This window comes from Hippocampus bargibanti, linkage group LG12 (genome assembly GCF_051943395.1).
Source record: "Hippocampus bargibanti isolate YZ-2025 linkage group LG12, ASM5194339v1, whole genome shotgun sequence".
Taxonomy (NCBI): Eukaryota; Metazoa; Chordata; class Actinopteri; order Syngnathiformes; family Syngnathidae; genus Hippocampus; species Hippocampus bargibanti.
This window is the reverse complement of record NC_142745.1, coordinates 22,963,915-22,988,878: the sequence shown is the minus strand read 5'-3', so window position 1 is coordinate 22,988,878 and position 24,964 is coordinate 22,963,915. Positions and strand designations below refer to the sequence as shown.

Below are 24,964 nucleotides of genomic sequence, written 5' to 3'. Positions count from 1 at the left end.
GGGGGTGAAGATTTTTCAGTTAAAACCGCTTTTCTTGAATATGGACTATGAAATGAACAAATTAATCCAAAATGAACTGAGAAGTGAATTCTCAAGGACTAGGCGTGCAAAAGAAACTTTCCTTACCTCTTTCCTGTTCGTCTCCTGTTGCGATTCGTGTAAAAGTGCGGTGGCGCTGTTCAAAGGTTTGACAGCAGCAACAGCAGAGCGCAGTGCCCTCTTCCTCTTCTGCGCCGCATTGACTTGCAAGGTGGGCTGCGTCACCACGGACGGCTTCACGTTCAGTTTGGGTCGCACTGGAAAACGCAAAACAAATCAGGGGGTTTCATCCAAGTTTTGATCTGACCCTTAAAAACTTTGAACAAGATTTGAACAAGACTTCAACCTCATTTGGAACATCGCCTCATTTCAGCCCTCTCTTCCCCATCAATCTCTGACTAAATATATACAGTAAAGTCTCATTATATCGATATATTCTGATTCTGATATAACGAGACTTTACTGTATATATATATATATATATATATATATATGGCTGGCTATCAGTTATATAACAAATTTTGCTCATATGCTACCTAGCTAGCTATTTGCTATCCATTAGCTATGCGGCTATCTAGCTAGCTATCCATTAGTTGTCTTGCTATTAGCTATGTATTAGCTAGCTAGCTAGCTATCTTTCTATCTATTTGAGTTAGTTCCGGGTTGAGTGGATATTGGAACGTGTGGCTGCCGCTGCTCACGCACAGAAAAACATCTAACAGTGACTGTTAAGTGTTTTTTTTTTTATCCCAAGATGGCGCCTGAGTAGGCAGCCATCATCAAGTGCTCTCATGAGCCTTGCTTTTTTGTTGTTTTTGTCTTGTTATTGTGTTTTGTTTTGTCACTTTATGTTGTTGCGCGTCACGTGGAACGGATACAGATTGTTTTTCAGCATTTTTGGCCACGACAATCATCAAGGAGGAGACTGTGCTGAGCGGTTGCGCCTATCGGCAGCATGAATATGCCAGTACTGTTTTTGAATGGGAGGAATGCCGGAGCCATTTGACTGTCATCACTGGACACCAAAGGGGCCATTGTGCTTTTTTAGCGCCTGTAATGGGCAGCATCTCACAGCCCCACTTTGTTCAGCGGAAAGGTCGGTGCTGTTGGACAGTCTGCGGTTGGATGGATGCATGGCTTGAAGAGCCCGCGATAAGAAGAAAGCAGCGTCAGCGCAGAGCGCCGATGCGTATGTGAAACTGTTGCGTCTTGGAATTGAAGCGGATTTATGTGGGACAGGAGATGTGAAACAATGTATTTACATCAATGGATGCTACAGCTTCGTGTTTGCTTTCAACATTTAGCTTGTAGTAGATGTACAAATTCCACCATGATGTCCCTGATGCATTGCTGACATGATGCTTTGATCCTCTCCTCTTTCATCTAGAACTGCTACATGTCAACACAAAGAGGGTACAGCAAGGCCTGAAGAATGAATGACTGTGTCTTTGTGTTGTCATATTTGTTATTTATTTATTATTTATTTTTTCCCCAAGATGGCGGCGCGTGAACACGCAGTGGCTCCCCTCTCCCGGCAAATTGGCATTTTCATGTTTATTATGTTTGTTAAAGTCATTATAAGTGCCTTGCATGCTGGGTCCGAGAGTACACAGTAATTTCATCTGTGCTGTATGTCATGCATATTATCATATTTGACAATAAAGCTGACTTTGACTTTGACCTTGAAAGTTTTGAAAGGCGCTTAAAAATGAAATGTATTATTACTATTGTCTAGCTGTCTATTAGTTTTCTATTTGCTATCTATTAGCTAACTGGCCGGCTAGCAAGCTATCTGCCTGGCTATTTATTATTCATATTACAGTACTTGGCGCCGGAGCTGCTGAAGTTCCGCTCCCAATGGACGAGCGTGCCACTAGCGATTCTCCGGTTCCCGGAAATCGCTCGTCGCCCTTTCCGGAGGTATATCCACCGCGGATCACGTCGAGGCTTTCACCTCGATGGCTCCAAGGATATCACCTCCCTGTGGTCATCCGTCCACCAGCCGCATAAAAGGAGCAGCCGCTCCGTCGATCACAGTATGTTAGCCGGCCTGGCTAGGTCGGCTAATGCGCCTCGTAGTGGGGACGCCACCAGCGTCAACTTCGGCCTCCTCAAAGTCCGCTCGCTTACGGGAAAGGGGTTTCTTATCCAGGACATCCTAATCGACCGTAAGATTGACTTTTTCTGTATAAATGAGACCTGGCAAATGGCGGGAGACTTCTCCGAGCTCAATGACGCGACTCCGCCAGGCTTTGTTTACATTTCTAAGCCCCGCCTCTCAGGCCGCGGAGGTGGTCTCGCGATAATTTACCGCAAGAACTGGAAAATCCTCCAACTTTCACTCCAGGAAACCCTATCATTCGAATGTGTTGCATGTAAAATTTCCAGACCCTCTCCCACTATCATAGCCACTGTATACCATGCACCAAAACCACATTGTGACTTTTTAAAAGAATTCTCTGATGTCCTCACACACACACCTCTCCACCCTGTCACCAAATGTAATTATTCTCGGGGACTTCAACATTCACATGGACAATTACACTCTTCCCCTCACTAAAGACTTCACCCTCACTTGACAGCTTTGGTCTCCATCAATTCTCTGACTTTCCCACCCACATAAAAGGCCACACCCTGGACCTCATTTGCATGTCTGGCCTTATCACAAAGAATTGCACAGCAAATGAACTTCCTATAACAGACCATTTCCTGGTTTCATTCAATGTTTCCATCACTCTCTCTCCCCAAACCACCCCATGTCAACATATCGCAACATCAAGGACATCAACGTTGCCACCCTCGCTGAGATGATTGCCACCCTGACTCCGGACTACAACTGATCCCCTGATGAACTTGTTTCCCGGTACAACGCGGACCTCACGAACACCCTCAACTCCTGTAAAATCCCGGTCTGTCCAATTTACCCGGTCCGCCCCCTGGTTCACCGCCCATCTCCGCTCCATCAAGACAAAAACTCGCCAACTGGAAAGACTTTACAGGAAGACCGGTCTCACTACTCACAAGGACATGTAAACAGCTCACCTCACCCATTACAACGACTCAATCTCACGCGCAAAATCGCAATATTACTCTGGACTCATTGACTCTAATCCTGGAAACTCACGGGTCCTCTTTACCCTCTATCACAAAATCATACAACCTCCTATCTACTCCTTCCCAACTACTTTCCGCATTTGAACTCCCCCATCCCTCTATAATCTCAGACATTATAACCAAATCCAAGAATTCCTCCTGTCAACTCGACCCACTCCCTACTATCCTTATCAAGTCCTGCCTACCCTCTCTTCTCCCATTTATTTCAATCATTATTCATTCCTCATTATCAACTGGAATTGTTCCTATCCCACTCAAAACTGCAGCTGTTACTCCAATCCTGAAAACACTTGGCTCAGATCCAAACGATTTCAATAACTTACATCCAATTTCCCACCTTCCATTCATCGCCAAAATCCTTGAAAAGACAGTTGCGTCCCAGCTTTACTCTCACCTCACTCACAATAACCTCTACGAACAATTCCAGGCCGGTTTCCGCCCCCGCCACAGTACTGAATCGGCTCTCATAAAAATCACGAATGATCTTTTCATGGCAGCCGATGCCGGTTCACTCTCCATCCTCATCCTTCTCGACCTGACCTCATCTTTTGACACCATTTCCCACCCTATCCTGCTCGACAGACTTTCCACCCGAGGCATCACGCACACCCCACTTCGCTGGTTTCATTCCTATCTCTCTGATCGCTCACAATTTCATCCAAATCAACTCGTTCACCTCACTGTCCTCTCCTGTGTCCTCTGGTGTGCCTCAAGGGTCTGTCCTGGGGCCCCTTCTCTTTATTATCTACCTACTTCCTCTTGGCAATATTTTCCATAAGTTTGGCATTCACTTTCACTGCTTCGCGGATGACACCCAACTCTACCTCTCCAGCAAACCAAACGCCACCTTCATCCCTGTCACTTTGCCTCTCAGAAATTAAATCCTGGCTTTCCCATAACTTTCTCAAGCTTAACGGTGAAAAAAAACTGAACTTCTCCTTGTCGGTACCAAATCCATCCTCCACAAAACTAACAGTTTCTCTCTCACCATTGACAGTTCAACCGTGTCCCCCTCCCCTCAGGTCAAGAGCCTGGGTGTTATCCTCGATAGCTCAGTATCTTTTCACTTCCATATAAATAACAACTCGGTCTGCTTATTTCCACCTCCGTAATATTAACAGTCTCCGTCCCTCGCTCACCCCTCACTCCGCTGCTATCCTTATCCACGGTCTCGTCACCTCCCGCATCGATTATTGTAACTCACTTCTCTTCTGTGTCAATCAGAAATTTCTCCATAAACTCCAACTCGTCCAAAATTCTTCAGCCCGGATCATCACTAGAACACCCTCCTTTTCACTACATCACCCCTGTACTCCAACTCCACTGGATCCCTGTTAAACATCGAATCGAATTCAAAATACAGTAAAGTCTCGTTATATCGATATTCAAGGGAGTCCGAAAAAATATCGATATAACCGGGACCATCGATATATCCGACCCTGTTTGCATGTAATTTTCTCCGTGCGTGCATAGAAATAGTATCGATATAACCGGGACTATCGATATATCCGATATCGATATAACGAGACTTTACTGTACTTCTGTTTACATTCAAAGCCATCCATAACCTTGCCCCTCCCTATCTTTCTGACTTGCTTCAAATCTCCGTTCCCTCTCGGTCCCTCAGATCCTCATCCGCCCTTCACCTCTATGTGCCCTGTGCCCGTCTCACCACGATGGGATGCAGAGCTTTCAGCCGCTCTGCTCCTAAACTCTGGAATTCACTTCCACCCAACATCCGTAATATTGACTCCCTCCCTATTTTCAAGTCCCACCTCAAAACCCATCTGTTTAAAATTGCTTTCAATGTCTAGTTCATTCTGCTAATTTATTATTTATCATTTTACTTATGGTTTTATTGTTATGTGCTTTGTTTTATTGTTTTTATTGTAAAGTGTCCTTGGGTGTTTTGAAAGGCGCTTGAAATTAAATGTATTATTATTATTATTATATAGCTTGTTGTCTAGCTGGCTATCTATTAGCTTTCTATTTGCTATCTGTTAGCTGACTGGCTATCTGGCTAGCTATCTGGCTGGCTATTTATTAGTTATATAGCTAGTTGTCTAGCTGGCTATCTATTAGCTATCTATTAGCTAACTGGCCGGCTGGCTAGCTATCTGGCTGGCTATCTATTAGTTATAATAATAATACATGTCATTTCTAAGCGCCTTTCAAAACTCTCAAGGACACTTTACAGTAACTGGATATTTTTTCTGCGGATGGAGCCAGTTATATAGCTAGTTGTCTAGCCGTCTATCTATTAGCTACCTAGCTTTCTATCGATTTACTTCTGGGTTGACTGAACGCTGGCGCGTGTTGCTGCCGCTGCTCACCCACAGAATAACTGATCCTGTGACTGAAACGTGAACTTGAGTTTTGAAAGGCGCTTAGAAATGAAATGTAATTATTATTAATTATTATTATTATTATTATTATTATTATTATCATTATTATTATTATTAAAACAGGTCCGTGTTTCTCTAACGACTTAAACGGATAATCAACGTCAATCATGATCAGTGCAAGTGCAATGTACCTTTTCTGTCTGTGGTATGAGTTCCATCTGTGGTTGGACTCTGGACAGTTGCAAAGAGTCTCTCTGGAGTCGTCTGCTTGGCTGAAAGTGGTGAAATCGAGCTTTTTGTGGTTTTCCACTGGATCTTGGTGGAGCTGTCCGGACTTAGTAAGAGCGTGTCTTCCTGCGACCGGGTTGAACTTGTCGGTAGAAACGAGTTCGCATCTGCGATGGGGGCCGGAGGCGAGATGTTTGGAGGCGATTTGACCGTTTTCAGCTTGCGAACAACCACGTTTTTGGCATTGCTAGTATCTGGAATGCTCCCGATCGGCGTTGATGACTCTGGAGGTTGAAGAATCTTCTTTGGTGGACTACGAACAAAAGGTTTGGGTGAAGATGGTGCATCGGAGGCCTGCTGGCTGATGGAAGCTTGAGCGACCATTTCCTGTTTGCGGCGATGTTTTTCCCGCATAATCTCCTCAAATGTTTTGACTTGGACAATGGTGGAGGTGGTCTGGAATGGCGTGCCAAAATGACAGTTACAAAAGAATTTTAATCAATCAATCAACAATAAACACAACAATATTGACGGTCAAAATTCCAACCTCAGGAGATTTCCACGTCCTTTTCGTCACCTCAACGTTCTTCTCTTTCGATATATCTCCTGCAGAATTACACAAATATGCTTTGTTATTCATTCATTCATTTTTCTGGACCGCTTTAGCCTCACTGAGGGCGTGGGTGGGGGGGGGGGGGGGCTGCAGCCTATGTCAGCTTTATTCGGGCAGTAGGCGGGGACATCCTGAACGTTTTTTTTTTAATATGGAAGGAAACCAGGAAGTCACACAGGCCCGAGGAGAACATGCAAACTCCACACAGGCAGGCCTGAATGGGGATTGAATCCACAACCTCAAAATAATTCCAATGTATTTACAAAAATGATTAAAAGCAATCGGGCCTGAGCTAAATGACAGTTCCCTCGCTATCGTCACACCTCAGTTTTTAACCATAATCCGTTCCAGAAGGCTGTTCGAAAAGCAATTTGTTCAAAATACATTTGATTTCTAAGCGCCTTTCAAAACTCTCAAGGCCACTTTGCAGTAACGGGAGAAGTTTTTCTGTGGGTGAGCAGCGGCAGCCACATGCGCCAGTCACTCACTCAACCCGGAAGTAACTCAGATAGAAAGCTAGCTAGCTAGCTAATAGATAGCTCATAGTTAGGTAGATAGCTAGCCAGCCAGCCAGACAGCTAATAGATAACCACCTAGTTAGCAAGCCAGATAGCTAACAGATAGCCAACAGATAGCAAGCTATCCGGACAGATAGCCAGTAGATAGCTAGCCAGCCAGATAGCTAACAAATAGCCATTATATAGCCAGATAACTTGCTAGCCAATAGCTATCTAACAGATAACCAGCTAGCCGGATAAATAGCAAATAGATAGACAGCCAGCCAGGTAGCCAGCCAATAGATAGCCAATAGATAGCCAGCCAACCAGACAGCTAGCTAATAGATAGCCAGCCAGTCGGATATATTATATATTACAGTAAAGTCTCGTTATATCGATATTCAAGGGAGTCCGAAAAAATATCGATATAACCGGGACTATCGATATATCCGACCCTGTTTGCATGTAATTTTCTCCGTGCGTGCATAGAAATAGTATCGATATAACCGGGACTATCGATAAATCCGATATCGATATAACGAGACTTTACTGTATATATAATAATATATATTATATATATATATTATTAAAATACAGTGATACCTCGGCTTACGAACGCTTTAGCTAACAAACTTTTCACCTAAATTCGCGAGAATATAATCTTGGCATACAAACTATTTTTCGGGAAACACAGAGCGCCACAATGGCTGGTGGACTAGTTTTCGGCGAAAGAACACCAAACCACATGGCCAAATGATGTTTTATGGTGACCTGGGAATGGATTATTCTCATTTTAATGGTTTCATATGGGAAAATTAATGTTTGGAATACACTTTTTGCCTTACACACACTTTCTGGGAACCAATTCATAATAATAATAATAATAATAATAATAATAATATAAATACATTTCATTTATAAGCGCCTTTCAAAACTCTCAAAGTCACTTTACCGTCACAGGATACATTTTTCTATCCTGGTGTGACGTCACGCAAATACATTTCATTTCGATAAGCGTCATTTTTGTATCTTTCATAACTCTCAAAGGTTTTTCTGATGTGTTCGGTTGTTCTTTAAAAAATGTCCCCGATGACATGCGTTTCTTGTAAAATGTCTTACCCTGAGAGATGACTTTGTCACTTTGCTGCAATGGTGGCTTCTTGGCAACGTTCTCTTCCGTGTTTGGACTTTTGACTTGAATTCGGGCTGCTTTCTCCTTGAGGATTTCCTCCAAGGTCTTCACTCGAACCTCCCCTGAGTTTGGGGAATCAGGGAATGGCACCACTGCATCTGGGACTTTGAGGTTCTGCTCCTGCTGCTCCTCTTTTCTTTTCTTGGAGTGGAATGTTTCATTGTGGGGGTCATTCGCGTGATCGTTGGTATAACGTGTTCGCTTTGGAGGCTTGGCTGTGTGTGTGGCGGCCATATTTGTTGTAGTGTTTTCTGTCTTCATAGGAAGAAGACTACGAGACTTGGCCGCTTTTTCCATTCGGATTTCCTCCAGCGTTTTGATGCGAATTTGTTCGGGTGCACTGTTTGACCCGGCGCTGCCATCTGCTGTTGACAAAAACAAATACAATGAAGAATTAGTGAAGATTTGGCTTTCAGGGGTCAGCAACCGTATCAATATAAAGGCCTCAAAGTTCACACCCCTCAAAGATGACTGCAAGACCACAACGTATACCATATCGCCATGTCTGCCGACCAACACAGGGCTTTATTGATCCACTTTCGAATTCGGATTTGAAGTCACGGATGGCAGGTAATCCAGCACAGCTCAATCAGAACGACGTGGAAGTGGGAAAAAAGTCAAATACAGTGATACCTCGGCTTACGAACGCTTTAGAGCACCAACTTCCCCTTACAAATACAGTAAAGTCTAGTTATATCGATATCGGATATATCGATAATATTTCTATGCACGCACGGAGAAAATTACATGCAAACAGGGTCGGATATATCGATAGTCCCGGTTATATCGATATTTTTTCGGACTCCCTTGAATATCGATATAACGAGACTTTACTGTATTACATTTGCGAGAATATAACCTTGGCATACAAACTAGTTTTCGGTGGACGAACCAAACCACACAGCGCCACGGTGGCTGGCGGACTAGTTTTCCACACCCCCTTTCTTTGAGTGTAGATGTGGGTTGTGATCAAGCGAGGTATTTTTTGCTATTTATGGGACTGAAAAAGACCCCACCAGGATAGTGGTAAGCCGAAAAGGACACTAAAGAAAATGGTGGTCGAGCAGATCATTGAAAAACACAAAAGAAATGTGGGTTTGTGTGACTTGGCATCCCAGTACCAGTACGTACACTATTTCACAGCTTGTTTGAAGCACTAATTTACCATTTTTACTTCTAAATATCTTTCTATGTTTTCTTGTCCCAATATATTTTCAGGAACATTAAGTGCTAATTTTCAGCATTGTAAAAAAATTATGGTTTATGGGGACCTGGGAACGGATTATTCTCATTGTAATGGTTTCTTATTATTATTATTATTATTGTTATTGTTGTTATTATTGTTGTTAATGTTGTTATTGTTGTTATTATTGTTGTTATTGTTGTTGTTGTTGCTGTTATTATTATTATTATGGGAAATAAAGGCTTGGCAGACAAACTTTTCGCCTTACACACAGTTTCTGGTAACCAATTAAATTCGTAAACTGAGGTATCACTGAAGTTGCTTTTCTTTAATCCAGTGTGAAGTTGCACCCAAATTGTACTTGGGGCTGCATGATCTTAGAAGGAAATACAAAGGGCGCAGAAGAAAGACATTTGTGGTTGATGGAATCTGTGAGTACATAACAGATGATTTTTTACCTGCTTGATTGACTGCAACAGAAGCAGGCAATGTCAGCCTTTCCTTAATTGTCTTAAGCCCTATCATCAAGCAAAAAGACAGCATAGTCAATCCACAAAAAGGGGAAGATTACACAAGGAAGTTTGTTGAGGACAGACTTGAAATTGCCGTGACTTACCTTTATGAGAGGGTGCTTGTTGTTCTGTCACAAATCTGCCTAAACGCTTCGCCAGGCTGTTGGTCATAGGAACAACCTCCCCATATTTCGTACCTACACATGAGACAAGTTATTTGTGAGAGCTCATTAGATTTGCATGAGTATAATGATGTCACAAAATTACAAACTTACAGGTGTTGCCCCGATGTCTCTCAAGCCGATCAGCGACGCTCACATTTGATCGGAAAGTTTCTTGAAAAAGAGTATTGCCTGGAATTGAGAACATGAAAATAAGTCATTGGTGCAACTGGGTTTCTATTTTACCACGTAGCTTGTCACTGACAATTAAACCAAATTGTTCCACTGTAAATTATATTTACCTCCCAATCTAATATTTTTTTCTAATTTTTTCAAACTCATTCACTGCCATTGATGAATTTATTCGGGAATTGAAAATGTGACGTAGAGCGCAATTCCCAGTTTTTTTTCATGCTTGGGTAAAGATTAAGCGCTGCTGAGACCTCAAAAGATGAAGATGAAGAAGAAGATGAAGATGAAGATGAAGATGAAGAAGAAGAAGAAAAAAAGAAAAAAGAAAAAGAAGAAGAAGAAGAAAAAGAAGAAAAAGAAGAAAAAGATGAAGATTAAGAAGACAAAGAAGACGAAGAAGATGAACTCATTCACAGTCATTTCCGAATTCATTTATGAATTGAAAGTATGACGTGGAGCGCTATTCCCAAATTTGTTTTTTCATGCTTGGGTACCGATAAAGCGCTGCTCAGACCTCTAGCAATGTTTTTTTCCTTTCCACTAGGGGGCAGCATTTCCATTTTTTTCATGTCTGTACTTCAGCTGTTGTTAAAGTGCTATATAAACCAATATGGATGTATAGCATTGTATTTTGGAAAACAGCCCCCATTTCAAGCTCATATAACTCCAGACCCATATAATTTAGGAATTAACTTGTTTTGTCTGATGAAAAGAAGACGTTATTGGGTAATAACAATAATAATAATAATAATAATAATACATTACATTTTAAGCGCCTTTCAAAGCTCTCAAGGACACTTTCGAGTCCGAAAAGGAAACTACAGTGATACCTCAGTTTACGAACTTAATTGGTTCCCAGAAAGTGTGAGCCAGGCGAAAAGTTCATCTGCCATTTATTTCCCATAAGGAACAAATAAAAACGAGAATAATCAGTATTCGTGGTCCCCATAAAACATAATTTTCGACTAAATAAGCCTGAAAACTACACAAAATATACCTTATTTTGTGTATAATAAACGTGCTATTGGATTATAATGAAAGAAATAAACTGTTTCAAGCGCCTTTCAAAGCTTTCAATGACACTTTACAGTCACAGACAAGCATAGATGCAATAATAAAATACAATTATAAATAGAATACAATAAATACAATACAATTATAAATAGAAACAAGAGATGGAGCTACACAGAAAATTGTCTAAGAATTCTTCTATTTAATAATAATAATAATAATACATTTCATTTATCAGCGCCTTTCAAAACTTTCAGGGTCACTTTACAGTCACAGGATACGTTTTTCTGAGGGTGAGCAGCAGCAGCCACACGCGCCGACGTTCATTTAACCCGAAATGACTCAGATAGAAAGATAGCTAGCCAGCCAGCTAACTAGCAAATAGATAGATTGATAGCGAGCTAATAGATAGCCAGCAGCTAATAGATAGCCAGACAGATAGATAATAGCTAGCCAGCTAGATAGCCAACAGCTAGCCAGCTAGATCGCCAGATAGCAAGCCAGATAGCTAGATGGCTAGCTAGATAGCTAAGAGATAGCAAATAGATAGCTTGCTAGGTAGCCAGCCAGATAGCCATCTAAATACAGTGAGACCTCAACTTACGAACTTAATTGGTTCCCAGACAGAGTGTGTAAGGCGAAAAGTGTGTATCTCGAAAAAAACATTCCCATAGAAAACCATTAAAATGGGAATAATCCGTTCACGGGTTTCCATAAAATATACTTTTCAACTAAATAAGCCTTAAAACTACACACAACATACCTTATTCTATGTATAATAAATGTGTTATTGTATTGTAATGAAAGAAATCCACTGCACAGTATAATAAAGTCACTTTATTTACATTTGTGATGGTCATTGATGGCTTGATGAAATGGTGTTGGAGGTCGAAGGTCAAAAGGAATTGCTGTTTGGAAGGAGAGGCGCATTACATGAGGACTGTAATTAAAGAAATAAACTGCGCTGTAAAATAAAGTTTTATTGACCTTTTTGATGGTCGTTGATGGCTTATGGAAGGAGAGTCACCTTCCATAAGGACTGTTGGTAACTTAACCTCTGGTGCTGTTCAGTCGTGTGCTTCCGCCGAAGATCACTCCGTCAGCCGTGGTGGGTGTGTATTATGAAAATAGTGCTTATTATAAGGTTTAATTTTCATAAATTTGACGTTTGTAAGACGAAAAGTTTGTAAGATAAGGTGTTTGTAAGTTGAGGTCTCACTGTATCAATAGATAGCTATCCAGAGAGCCATCTAACAAGCTAATAGATAGGTAGCTAATAGATAGCCAGCTAATAGATAGCTAGAAAGCTAATATATAGCCAGCAGAGGCAGACGACATTGCGCAACTCTCCTTCACTCACGCGCAAGTCATCTTCACCACCCCCCTTGTACATAATCATAGTGAAGATGGTCATCTCTTGTCAAAGAGGACGAACACCACATATAGCCAGCTAGATAGCTAACAGCTAGCCAGCTATATAGCTAACAGCTAGCCAGCTAGATAGCCAACAGCTAGCCAGCTAAATAGCAGGTCGGCGTTGCATTGAATGTTGATGTAGTCCTAAAACGCAATATTTTGTGCGTCCATTTGAGAGTGGGTCCATTTGACAGTGACAAAAATCCTGGCACTGGAGTGGTCACATTTTTGCACGTCGTCTGGCAGTGAATGAGTTGTTATTTTTTTATTTCAAAGATGAGTGCATCCAATGAAACCAAATTGTTCCACTGTAAATGACACTAATCTAGCGATCAATTTTTTTTTTTTTCCTTTTTGAATGACACATAGCCATCACATATTGTTACCTTCATGGGATGCATTGAAAGGTGGCCAAATGGCTGAAATGATGTTTTCTTTCTCTCCATTGACAGAACTATTTGCAGTCTGGTTTGGAAGAGTTCTATTCATGCCTGCCTTGAGGGCCCTCCTGAGGCGGATCTCCTCCAGGGTGCTCACTCCAAAGTTGTGCGATTCATCTGTCGACAAATACTTTCAATTTGTACAAATATACAATACAAATATTTTCAATTTGTGCCTATCTAAAGTTGAGAATATTTCGGATTTGTTTTTTCCTTTGTGCCGCCTTGTTGAACTCACCAGGCTTGCATCTTTTTCTTGGGGAGGGTCCGTCTCCTTCCTCGGAGAATTGGTCTGGAAGGAAAAATAAAAAAATGTTATAAGCATTATACAAGCTGCATAAGCAAATTCAGTGATTCGGCTTATGAACTTAACTGGTTCCCAGAAAGCGTGAGAAAGGTGAAAAGTTCATCTTCCAAACATTTATTTCCCATAAGAAACCATTAAAAAGAGAATAATCTGTTCAGGCATCTGTTCACCATCTTAGATCTTATTGAATAACCCAGTCAGGAACACCACCGACACCTCTCCAAGACACTTCCATACCTCGATTGGTAAATCATCAGGCCCGAGTGCCTTTTCCCCCCTTCATCCTATTCAGTGCCCACCTCACTTCATCCTTGCTAATGTTTGCTACGCCTAGGTCCACAACAGTCACGTCTTCTACTCTTTGTTCCTTCTCATTTTCCTCATTCATCAATTCTTCAAAGTACTCTTTCCATCTTGCCATCACACTACTGGCACCTGTTAATTAATACATTGCCATCTCTATCCTTAATCACCCGAACCTGCTGCAGGTCCTTACCATCTTTGTCTCGCCAGCCTGTAAAGATCAGTCTCGCCTTCCTTGCTGTCCAGTCGAGCATACAAGTCATCATAGGCCTCTTGTTTGGCCTTTGCCACCTTTACTTTAACTCATTCCTCCCGGCAATCGACTACAGTTGTTGTGTTTTTACTTTCGTGCATCCCGAGTCACGCCTCTAGTCGGGCTGAACCGATAATAAATAATGCCGGATGCCGACTACAGGCGGGCTGTGAATAGATGTTAGCCCTTCACGGATGGTTGTGCTTATAGATCGAGAAAATGAAAGGTCGCAGTTCAAGTGCCGATTGAAACTGATACGGCACAAGTTACATGTCCCTTTAAAACAGGTTATATGCAGCTTTGCCTTTAAGAGCGTCGGTGAAATCATCTCCTTCATGCGCAACACAACGTGCTCTTCCCCATCTTCAAAGCGCCTTCTATTTTTTGTCATGGATGAAATACCACGTAAGTATATGTTGTGACGATTTTATGAGCTATTCAGAAGAGGTTTACCTTGATACTGAAATGCATAAACTAACGCTAACTTGTTTATTTACCGAGAAATATTAAAAGTAAGGAGTGTCCCGAATTCCGAACATTCTAACGCTAACGCTATTTTTATGATGATATTGTTGATCCTGACTTGGTACGCAATGCGAATAATTGTAAGTGAATGGTGCGTTTTCCACTAATAGCAGTACCTCTTGGCTTTGCATTCTCAATGTGATTATTGACGGAGGTCCATATGTTTTTTTTTTCTAAAATATCCATGTACTTTATACCTTTCCAGATCCTGATGAGAATGAAATAGATGACCATGTTGATGAAGACATTTTGGCATCTGACAGAGTCGTGACGGTTGCATTGATGAACTTCTATCACCATTCACATACTTTCAGGCTGATCAACTCAAATCACTGTTCTGGTTTCTAGTGGATATTTGTATTTGCAATGGATTTATACTGATGAAACTCTCTCCAAACCATCAAGTGAAAACCAGAACAGGTCGCCTCCGAAAAAGACTCAGTTAGAATTCAAGACAAACTTAGCTCATCATTTGTTTGGCAATTACAGAAGGAAAAGAAAAAGAGAATGCATGAAGGAGAATGACACTGCTCCCCTCCTTCATTGGCCAGTAGAATTGGATAAAAAGAGAACATGTAAAGAGTGTGCAAAGAAGAAAATTCGTCTCGAGCCAAGAACAGGCTGGGAGCAATGCAAGGTGAACCTATGCATTCCATGTTTTAAACCATACTACAAATAAAAACATCCTGAATTATTGTAAATGCATTCTAGGTTTATTTCATGCATATGTGACTTGTTGTGAATGTATTTTGTTGTAATTTGCAGGATTTGGAAAAAAAATATTCATTAACATTGCAATAATTTTCTAAAACTTCAATCAATTTCACAAAAAAATGTTATCTTATTCTATTACATGTTATGAAAGTGTACTGAACGTTTCACAAAGATTGAACAACAAATTTAACAAAAGTTATAACAGTTTATTTGAATACACGTTAGTTATGAATTTCCCGCTGAAGCCACTCAGGGACCATACTACAAAGCTAGGCTGCAGGCACTGTAGGCTGTGGGGGAAGAAATGCAAAATGCCTGCGAGGGAGGAAAGAGTTATCCGTGCGCTGCATCTCGTTGTACTGCAGTCTACTCTCGTCAGTCCTCTCAGTGTCCCACTTCTTCTTTGCTAACCTTTCTCTGTATACACTTCTGCACCTCCCCATTCCACCACCAAGTCTCCTTATCTACCTTTCTTCCACTCGATACACCAAGTACTTTCCGACCTGTGTCTCTGATTATGTTTGCTGTAGTTTGCCAGTCATCTGGAAGGACCTCTTGCCCACCCAGTGCTTGTCTTACCTCCTTCCTAAATGTCATGCAACACTCTTCCTTTTTCAACTTCCACCATTTTGTCCTCACTTCAGCCTTTGGTTTCTTCATCTTCCTCACTGCCAGCGTCATCCTACACACCAGCAACCTATGCTGTCTGGCTACACTCTCACCAACCACTAATTTGCAGTCACTGATTTCCTTTAGATGGCGGCGTTGACACAAAATGTAGTCTACCTGTTTACTCCTGCTTCCACTCTTATAGGTCACCCTATGTTCCTGTCTCTTCTGAAAGAAAGATTCACAATAGCCATTCCCATTCTCTTAGCAAAGTCAACCACCATCTGTCCTTCAGCGTTCTTCATCTAGAGTCCAAACCTGCCCATCATCTTCTCATCATCTTTGTTTCCTGCGCCAACATGTCCATTGAAGTCTCCACCAATTACAACCCTCTCACTTCTCGAGATGTTCTGTATGACTTCATCAAAGTCCAACCAAAATGTCTCCTTCTCCGCCAGCTCACATCCTATTTGTGGGGCATACCCACAAACAACATTGAACATCACGCCTTCAATTTTGTAGCTTCAGACTCATCATTCTATCTGATACTCTTTTTACTTCTAAGACATTCCTAACAAACTCCACTTTAAAGATAACCCCAACTCAATTTCTCTTTCTGTCTTGACCATGATAGAACAACTTAAACCCTGACCCTAAGCTTCTAGCCTTTCTCCCTTTCCACCTGGTCTCCTGGACACACAGTATGTCTACCTTCCTTCTCTGCATCATGTCAACCAGCTCTCTACCTTTACCTGTCATTGTTCCTACATTCAAAGTTCCGACTCTTAGTTCTATACTGTTGGCGTTCCATTTCCCTCTTTTCCTGCGGGCACACCTCCATCCTCTCCTCCTTCGACCAACAGCAGTCCATATTCCACTGGCACCCTGAAGGTTAACAGCACGAATGGCGGCCGTTGTTAACCCGGGCCTCGACCGATCCGGTATGGGATTCATAGGTTTGATTCGCATATTTGTGTTGGCAATTTTTTTTACGTCGGATGCCCTTCCTGGCACAACCCTCTGTATTTATCCGGGCTTGGGGCGGCACAATAAGACACTGGTGTGTGCCCCCTTGTGGCTACATTAAACTGTACTGTCTAATAAAGTCGTTTTATTGACCTTGGTGATGGTCGTTGATGTAGTTGCCTCTTGATGATATCCGAGTGAAGTGGCCATGCTTTCTTGGCGATAATACCCTCACTCACACTGTCCCCCGCTTGCTGCTTTTCATTAATCCAAATCAACACAAGTTTTTCCAACCACTTATATTGCCTGAGACCGTTGCGTAGACAACACAGAAACACCCGTAGCCACACCTAGCAATGGTTGACTTAGCGTATTGGCACTGGGATGCTAAGTCACAACTCATTCGTATTTTTCAATGATCTCCTTCTTCTGCTCGACCATCATTTTATTTTGTGTCCTCTTTGGCTTAACACTAGCCTGTGGTGGGATTTTTCAGTCCCATAATAGCAAAAGTACTCCACTTGATAACAAACCCCGTCTGCACTCAGACAGGGGTTGTGGAAAACTAGTCCGCCAGTCACCGTGGCGCTGTTCGACCGTGTGGTTTGGTGTTCTTCCACCAAAAACTATGCTAGAGTTCATTTAGCTGGCTAATTATTTGCTATCTATTTGCTATCTATTAGCTCAATGGCAGGCTGGCTAGTTATATAGCTATCTACTAGTTATATAGCTAGATCTCTAGCTGTCGCGCTGGCTATTTATTACCTAGCTAGCTTTCTATCTATTTATTTCCGGGTTGAGTGAAAGCTGGCGCGTGTGTCTTATCCTGTGACTGTAAAGTGACCTTGAGAGTTTTGAAAGGAGCTTAGAAATGAAATGTATTATGATTATGATTATTATTATTAAAGTACTCCACTCGATAACAAACCACGTCTGCACTCAGAGAGGGGGTGTGAAATACTAGTCCGCCAGCCACCGTGGCCCTGTGTGGTTTGGTTCGGCTGCAAAAAACTAGTTTGTATGCCAAGATTATATTCTCGTGAATTTAATGTTCGTCAGGCGAAAAGTTCGTGAGCTAAAGTGTTCGGAAGCTGAGGTATGACTGTATATTGTCGTAGTGATTTCTTCTTTTCCTTTTGGCTTTTCCCTTCAAGGGGTCGCCACAGCGAATCAGTCTCCTCCATCTTCTGAGGTTTGATATTATTGTGTTGATTTAATGAACTCAAACGAAAGTAAAAAAAACTCACCATCTTCATCCTCGTCATCATCTGCTGGATTAATCACCACGGGTGGATGGGTCGGGCTTGGAACTGGTTCTTGGGTTTCTGTCTTCATGACTCCTCTCAACTGCGGATTAGTCGCTGTGGGGAGAGGAGCGGTTGGCAGCGGGGGTGGTGGCTCTTCAGGCTGCTCTTCTTCATTCTCCATTTTACCTGCGATCAGGTTATTATTGATCATTTCACGTGAACTTCACACATGGGGGATGAAACGCTTTTCAACTTCAAAATGTCAAAATGATGTGGGGAAAACACTCACTTATGTCCGGTGGGATAAGAATTCCATCGACGTACCGTGGCTTTTCATGGAAAAAGGCACAGTGTGGTTTCTGGCAGCCGGCGGGGTGGGTCTCCCAATAACATGGGATTTCCTTACGTTTTTTCTGGATTGACAAGAGAGTTTATCATCATACAAAAAATATTACAAGTATGATATAATTCTATTCTTATTGTGTTGTGTTGTTATTGTGTTAGGAGTCCAAGATGGCGCCCGAGTAGGCAGCCGTCAGCAAGTGCTCTCATGAGACTTGCTGTTTTTTGTTGTTTTTGTCTTATTTTGTGTTTTCTTTTGTCACCTTGTGCTGTTGTGCGTCATGTGGAATTGATACGAATTGTTTTTTCAGCATTTTTGGCCACGACATTCATCAAGGAGGAGACTGTGCTGAGCAGTTGCGCCTTTTCGGCAGCATGGATATGCCACCACAGTTTTTGAATGGGAGGAATGTTGGTGCCATTCGACTGGCTTCGCTGGACACCAAAGGGGCCATTGTGTTTTTTTGCGCCTGTAATGGGCAGCATCTTCACAGCCCCGCTTTGTTCAAAGGAAAGGTCGGTGCTGTTGGACAGTCTGCGGCTGGATGGATGCGTGGCTTGAGGAGCCCGCGATAAGAAGAAAGGAGCGTCAGCACAGAGCGCCGATGCGGATGTGGAACTGTCGCGGCTTGGAGTTGAAGCAGATTTATGTGGGACAGGAGATGTGAGACGATCTCTTTTCGTCAATGGATATTCAATAGAAAACGTGGCTTCAAAACAACAGATTGACATCGTAGACGATCCTGCCGTGTAAATGTCACGTCAGCCATTTCGAATGGCTTTCGACTTACGACCGTTTGATTGACGACCGTTTTGTCGGAACGGAACCCGGTCGCAACTCGATACCTGTATTGCATAGACATGCAAAATATGCCGTCATGGCCGTGTTAGTCACGTGATTGTTTTGAAAGTGCTTCTTACTGTGATCTCCATGTGGCGAAACATGCAGACTTCCCGATAGCAACGTCCCTTCTGCCAGAGATTGCAGACAGTCTCGTTGCCCATCGCTGCTTCGCAGTGCCTGAAAGGGCAGTCGTCTCCCTTGCGGGATGAACGACACACAATGTTATGTGACCTTAGTGTCATCATATCAGTATACCTGAAGACTGAATGTGAATATGGTTTACTTTTGTGCAGGTAGAATAGTAAAAGAAGTAGCAGTCGTCTCCATTGTCAGCCATAGTCAAGCTGGTTATGTTCTCATTGGCACCAATCTGGCTCTGGCTTTCCGACTCAGTAGCTGCTTCTTCCAAGCCAACAGGACTCCCTGAAAAAAAGGGAAAAATATTGCCTGACCAGCGCTTTGTCACCAACCCAGCAAGAAAAATCAAAACCCAAACAAATTCGGGAATGGCGCTCCGCGTCATGCTGAGTCAAATACCAAAGAGTATAAGTGAGTTTTGAGATGAGTTTTAAATACATTGAACCTTGGCTTACGAACGCTTTAGTTAACGAACTTTCCACCTTACAAACGTTAAATTCGCAAGAATATAATCTTGGTATACGAACTATTTTTCGGGAAACACACGGAGCGCCACAATGAGTGACGTGTCGTTCGCGAACGAGCCGGTTCTTGGAGCTCCTAACAAGCTCCTCTATTCCCCGCCCCCAGTCTTTGGTTAAATCCGCACTTGATTGGTCAAGATCCATGGTAGAGGAGGGAGGGGACACACACAGCAAGACACACGCAGCAGTGAGCAGGGGGGGGGTAAGATAAGGAAAGACAGACGACAGAGCTTGAAACAAGAAAAAAAAGTGAAGAAAACAAGTGAAAGGCGAGTAAATGGATAGAAAACAGTGAAATTTGGACTTATTTCAACTTTATAGATACAGTAAAGTCTCGTTATATCGATATTCAAGGGAGTCCGAAAAAATATCGATATAACCGGGACTATCGATATATCCGACCCTGTTTGCATGTAATTTTCTCCGTGCGTGCATAGAAATAGTATCGATATAACCGGGACTATCGATATATCCCATATCGATATAACGAGACTTTACTGTAGTTCAAAGGCAGAGTGTAGACTGCAAGGTTAAAATATACCATCAATTAGGCTCCACATATAACCAACACAATAAGCCATCTGTACAATTTGAAGAGAACATACAAGCAAGGGAAACAGCTATTAATATAGTTTCTAGTGTGTCTGCCTGTATCTGCTGCTGTTGCAATATCACAACTTCCAAGATGTACAACCCAGAGCTCCTTGAGACACTTGATGCAAAAAGCTAGCCATTCCATCAAGCCATCAACGACCATCACAAAGGTCAATAAAACGACTTTATTGTACAGTACAGTTTATTTCTTTAATTATAATACCATAGCACATTTATTGTGCATAGAAATAAGGTATATTTTGTCTAGTTTTAAGGCTTAGAAAATTAGAAAGTAGAAAATAATGTTTTATGGGGACCTGGGAACAGATTATTCTCATTTTAATGGTTTCCTATGGGAAATTAATTTATGGGATACACACTTTTCGCCTTACACACTGTGTCTGGGAACCAATTAAGTTCATAAGCCAAGGTATCACTGTCATGATAAGCTTTCTATCTATTGAATTACTTCTGAGTTGAGTGAACGCTGGCGCGTGTGGCTGCCGCTGCTCACCCACAGAAAAACGTATCCTGTGACTGTAAAGTGACCTTGAGAGTTTTGAAAGGCGCTTATAAATAAAATGTATTAGTATTTTTATCGTTTGTACCAGATCAATTCAAGACAAACGAAAATGCTGTTTTTAGTGAATGAAACATTCACCAATAACATCATTTTCGTTTGTCTTGAATTGATCTGGTACAAACTATAATAATAATAATAATAATAATAATAAATTACCTTAGGTGGGCGCAGGTAGTGTCTTCCTCTTTTGTAGGTTGATGATTGGTGTCCTTGATTCAGTATGAAGTCCTGGAGGAACACTTGATCCATCAGATAAGAGTGAAATGGGGGCTTGGGTCGCCCAGGGCACTAATCGCTGGCTTAACTACACTGATGGTGGATTCAAGTCCTTTTCATGATCTTTTCTTTTTTTTCTCCAAATTGTGTTTTTTGTTTTAGAATTTGTGCAACATAAACAATAAAAAAGTGCATCTTAGTGGGCTTGCAAAAAGGGCAAAGATGCAGCTTGGGAAGGATGGTGAAAACAACTCTTCTTGGGCTGGTTGACATTTTGCACACTTGGAACATGTTTGCGTGATCAAAGATGGGTAAATGGGCCAGGTATTATCGAACTAGGATGAAGAGGGAGGAGGGGAGGGGAGTCTTCGGCCCAAGTATTCTCAAAGGAAGGTATGTTTTCCATTTCCAAGGATCACAGCAAAGGACCAAGGGATGGGATTTACACCTAAAAAAATCAATCAAAAACACTCCGACAGGACTGAGCGGGTTATTATTACACAAGTGTGAGAATTTTGACTAATGGGCACATCATTGACAGAGACATTTTTAATCTATCCCACCCCTCCCACAGCCTCTTCAGCCTGCTGCTGTCGGGTAAGAGACTGCGGAGTCTCCGAGCCAAGACCAGCAGGCTCAAGGACAGTTTCTGCCAACTCCCTCCCAGCCCTGCTCCCCCTGCCACTTCCCACTGCCACACTCACCAAACTCTGGATACACGCTACACACTGTACTATCATGCTGAACTCTATTTGTTCTTTTTTTCTGCACAAACTCACTTCAACCTTTTTTGGTTGGCCTCACTTTACATTGACAATTTACATGTATTGTCTGTTGTCATTTGTCCGTCTTTTTTAGCCACATTATAAGTGCCTTGCACGCTGGGTCCGAGAGGACAGTAATTTCATCCGCACTGTCATATCAGAAAACATCATAAACCAGGCATTTGGTTGGAATACACAAATCCAAAACTCGCTCTAGAAAGTCATTTGATAAAATGCTGTCATGGACTAGGTACGCTACCGCTATTGTTTCTGTCCAGTGAACACGCAGTCGTATATCATTGGATTTTTGTGAAGTACGTAATGGTTTTTCGTGGGATTTTCCAAGCTATGCAGCTTATGATGACGTATTACACACGTTTCCCTCCATGCTGGTTCTTGAAATTTCCCAATACGACAACGAGAAAGGGGGAAACATGGATTGAAGTTTATGCTCTTTTTGCTAACACTACAGTTTATAAAGGTGAGTAAGTTGTATTTTCATAACTCAAAGAAGTGGTAAAATATATATTTTTCTCCATAACTGCCAAGTTTCAAGCAAAAAGAAACATTAGCATCTATATTTCTAGAGCTCGCAATTTTCTTTCCTAGTGTTCATTGACAGCCATTTTTGATTTCTGAAGAAAATCTGCCCGCATTTGCTCGTTTATATTTGATCATTTATATTTTGAATCTTTTCTTGTGTTTTCTGTTCTTGTTTAGAATTTCAAAAGCTTTCCAATGGTACCTTACTCGTTAAGATCTGCCAAAAGTTAAAAAAAAAGTTATGATAGTTTAAACTGTAATAAAGAACTTGATCATAGTTTTTCATTGTTTTAACTGTGTCATCACAGGCAGAAAATCGTCCTCATATTTCGAAAATTAAAAATTCCATTGTTTCCTTATTATTTGTCATAGAACAATAATCTATATATTATTTTAAAGCTATTTAAATGCACTTTAATATGGTATTAGAAAATGGGTGATGAATTATTATTGACACATTTTGTCACATCTCTACTACAAGTCACATTTGTTCCTGATTCTTCTCAATCCGCGATTCATGATGATCACTTACCACCACCAATGTCCAAGGTTTACTTCTCAATTTTCCTAATTCATGTTATTTCACCAATGCTCTTTGTCGCCCTTTTTGTATACTTTGACATTTGTAAAATATCGTAACCCATATCACGTCCCAGAACTATGAGGCACCCACAAGGCAGTTAAGGAACGGAGAAGTTCTTGAAACATACGAGAAACCGGGAACGTTTAACCAAAGGAAGATTCTTACCTAATTGTTAGGTTAAATCCAGATGGCGACTTTAACGGCCACGATGTTGTAAAATAAATCCAAATAAAATGAATACATATAACACTTACGTAAAAAAACGACGAAACCGAGCGTTGAGGAAAATTTGCGTTTCCTCAAATGTTCGTCGAATGTTAGCTCAATGCTAATCGTATCTAATCAAAAAGTTAAATCGCTTGTTTCTAGTTAGACACAATACCAATAACTTGAGAATGAAAATGTAAAGTTCTTAAATATGTTCTTATTTAAAGTTCAACTTTAGCGTTGCGAAATGTTGTTTTGTTTGCGCTAGTAAACAAAGGCCGAATCGCACATTTCTCGATCCATTCCACTACCATTGAATGTATATATTATAAAACTACACCAACCAACACCAGCTATATGTCATAAAACAGATGCGGCTATTAACTTTAAGTAATAGAATCGCTAAAATTACCAGTTTCTTGATTTGTAAAATGGTTTGAGATGGAAGTACAGTCGTACAATCCTGAACTGCCCCGTTCGACCACAGCCAAAATGGCGGCTGTGGTTTTTTTCCCCCTTTAACTTTATTCAAATTTTTTGATAAACGGAAGTTTCTTTTCTGCAATGTATTATTTAAAATACAAACGCGCAACATGCTATTACTGTTTTGATTAAACGTTTATTTTGTGCTTTTCAGTCAATCAATGGGATAGGAGATGTAAGACGATCTCTTTCTCGTCTATGGACGGCTATTTGTTTGCTTTCAAACTTAGCTTGGAGCAGACTTGCACACCGATAAATTTAAACTTTGATTCCAAAGGTGAGCAACTTTTTAATTGGGCTCGCCGAATGTTAGTAGTACACAACTGAGGTTGGGTAGGAATAATTACATTCATTTCATATGGACTTGTAATAACAGGCATGTGGCGCAGTTGCTTGAAATTGAGGACGGTGGGGTGATCGAGGATGATATTATTATTATTATTATTATTATTATTATTATTATTATTATTATTATTATTATTATTATTATTATTATTATTATTATTTCATTACTATTATTATTAGTATTATTAATAATAATAATAACAGTGCCGCAAGAGTGGCTGCCTTTCCAGCAGCTCCTGTATTTTATTTTTCTACTTTCATTCCTTTCATAACTTTGCTGCTGTGAAATGTAAATGTCTCCACTGCGAGACTAATAAAGGCAAATCAATCCAATCCAATAAGAAGAAGAAGAAGAAAAACAATAACTATAACAATAACAATAACATCGTTGAGAAGGTTTCTTCAGCCGTCATCTGTACTTTTTTGAAGGTGTCGGACGTTTCGCCTCCTATCCAAGAGGCTTCGTCAGCGAACTAAAGTCTTACTGGTAGTTTAGGCCCTATATATATATACAGTAAAGTCTCGTTATATCGATATCGGATATATCGATAGTCCCGGTTATATCGATACTATTTCTATGCATGCGTGGAGAAAATTACATGCAAACAGGGTCGGATATATCGATAGTCCTGGTTATATCGATATTTTTTCGGACTCCCTTGAATATCGATATAACGAGACTTTACTGTATATATATAAGAGTGGCTGCCTTTCCAGCAGCTCCTGTGTTTTGCTTTTCTACTTTCATTTCTTTCATAACTTTGCTGCTGTGAAATGTAAATTTCTCCACTGCGAGACTAATAAAGGCAAATCCAATCCAATCCAATAGTCCCGCAATGGGGAAATTTGTGAATGGCAACATAAGATCAACGCTGGTGGATTCACTACTCCAAATGGCGAACAAACGGTATCGTTTGTATACTATTCATAT

The 24,964-nt window shown here is 41.2% G+C and overlaps 1 protein-coding gene across 5 annotated transcripts in view; it reads right to left on the bottom strand.

The window, feature by feature from the left end:
* zc3h11a (zinc finger CCCH-type containing 11A) overlaps positions 1–23,707 on the bottom strand; it is a 29,656-nt gene extending 5,949 nt beyond the window's left edge. The window contains exons 1-16 of one of the 5 annotated variants that reach the window (XM_089009549.1): positions 23,618–23,651; positions 23,164–23,192; positions 21,049–21,120; positions 19,337–19,476; positions 19,131–19,250; positions 18,157–18,280; positions 17,868–18,053; positions 13,182–13,235; positions 12,890–13,060; positions 9,999–10,076; positions 9,828–9,920; positions 9,670–9,729; positions 7,956–8,393; positions 6,274–6,332; positions 5,690–6,182; positions 127–296 (exon numbers count right to left, since the gene is read on the bottom strand). In XM_089009549.1, the coding sequence (XP_088865675.1) occupies positions 127–296; positions 5,690–6,182; positions 6,274–6,332; positions 7,956–8,393; positions 9,670–9,729; positions 9,828–9,920; positions 9,999–10,076; positions 12,890–13,060; positions 13,182–13,235; positions 17,868–18,053; positions 18,157–18,280; positions 19,131–19,250; positions 19,337–19,390 (2,100 nt within the window). In that variant the 5' untranslated portion in view covers positions 19,391–19,476; positions 21,049–21,120; positions 23,164–23,192; positions 23,618–23,651. Of the gene's footprint in view, positions 1–126; positions 297–5,689; positions 6,183–6,273; positions 6,333–7,955; positions 8,394–9,669; positions 9,730–9,827; positions 9,921–9,998; positions 10,077–12,889; positions 13,061–13,181; positions 13,236–17,867; positions 18,054–18,156; positions 18,281–19,130; positions 19,251–19,336; positions 19,477–21,048 lie in introns of those variants that run through there. The other 4 variants (XM_089009548.1, XM_089009551.1, XM_089009552.1 and 1 more) reach the window with 4 other exon arrangements.
* Positions 23,708–24,964: the final 1,257 nt, after the last annotated feature.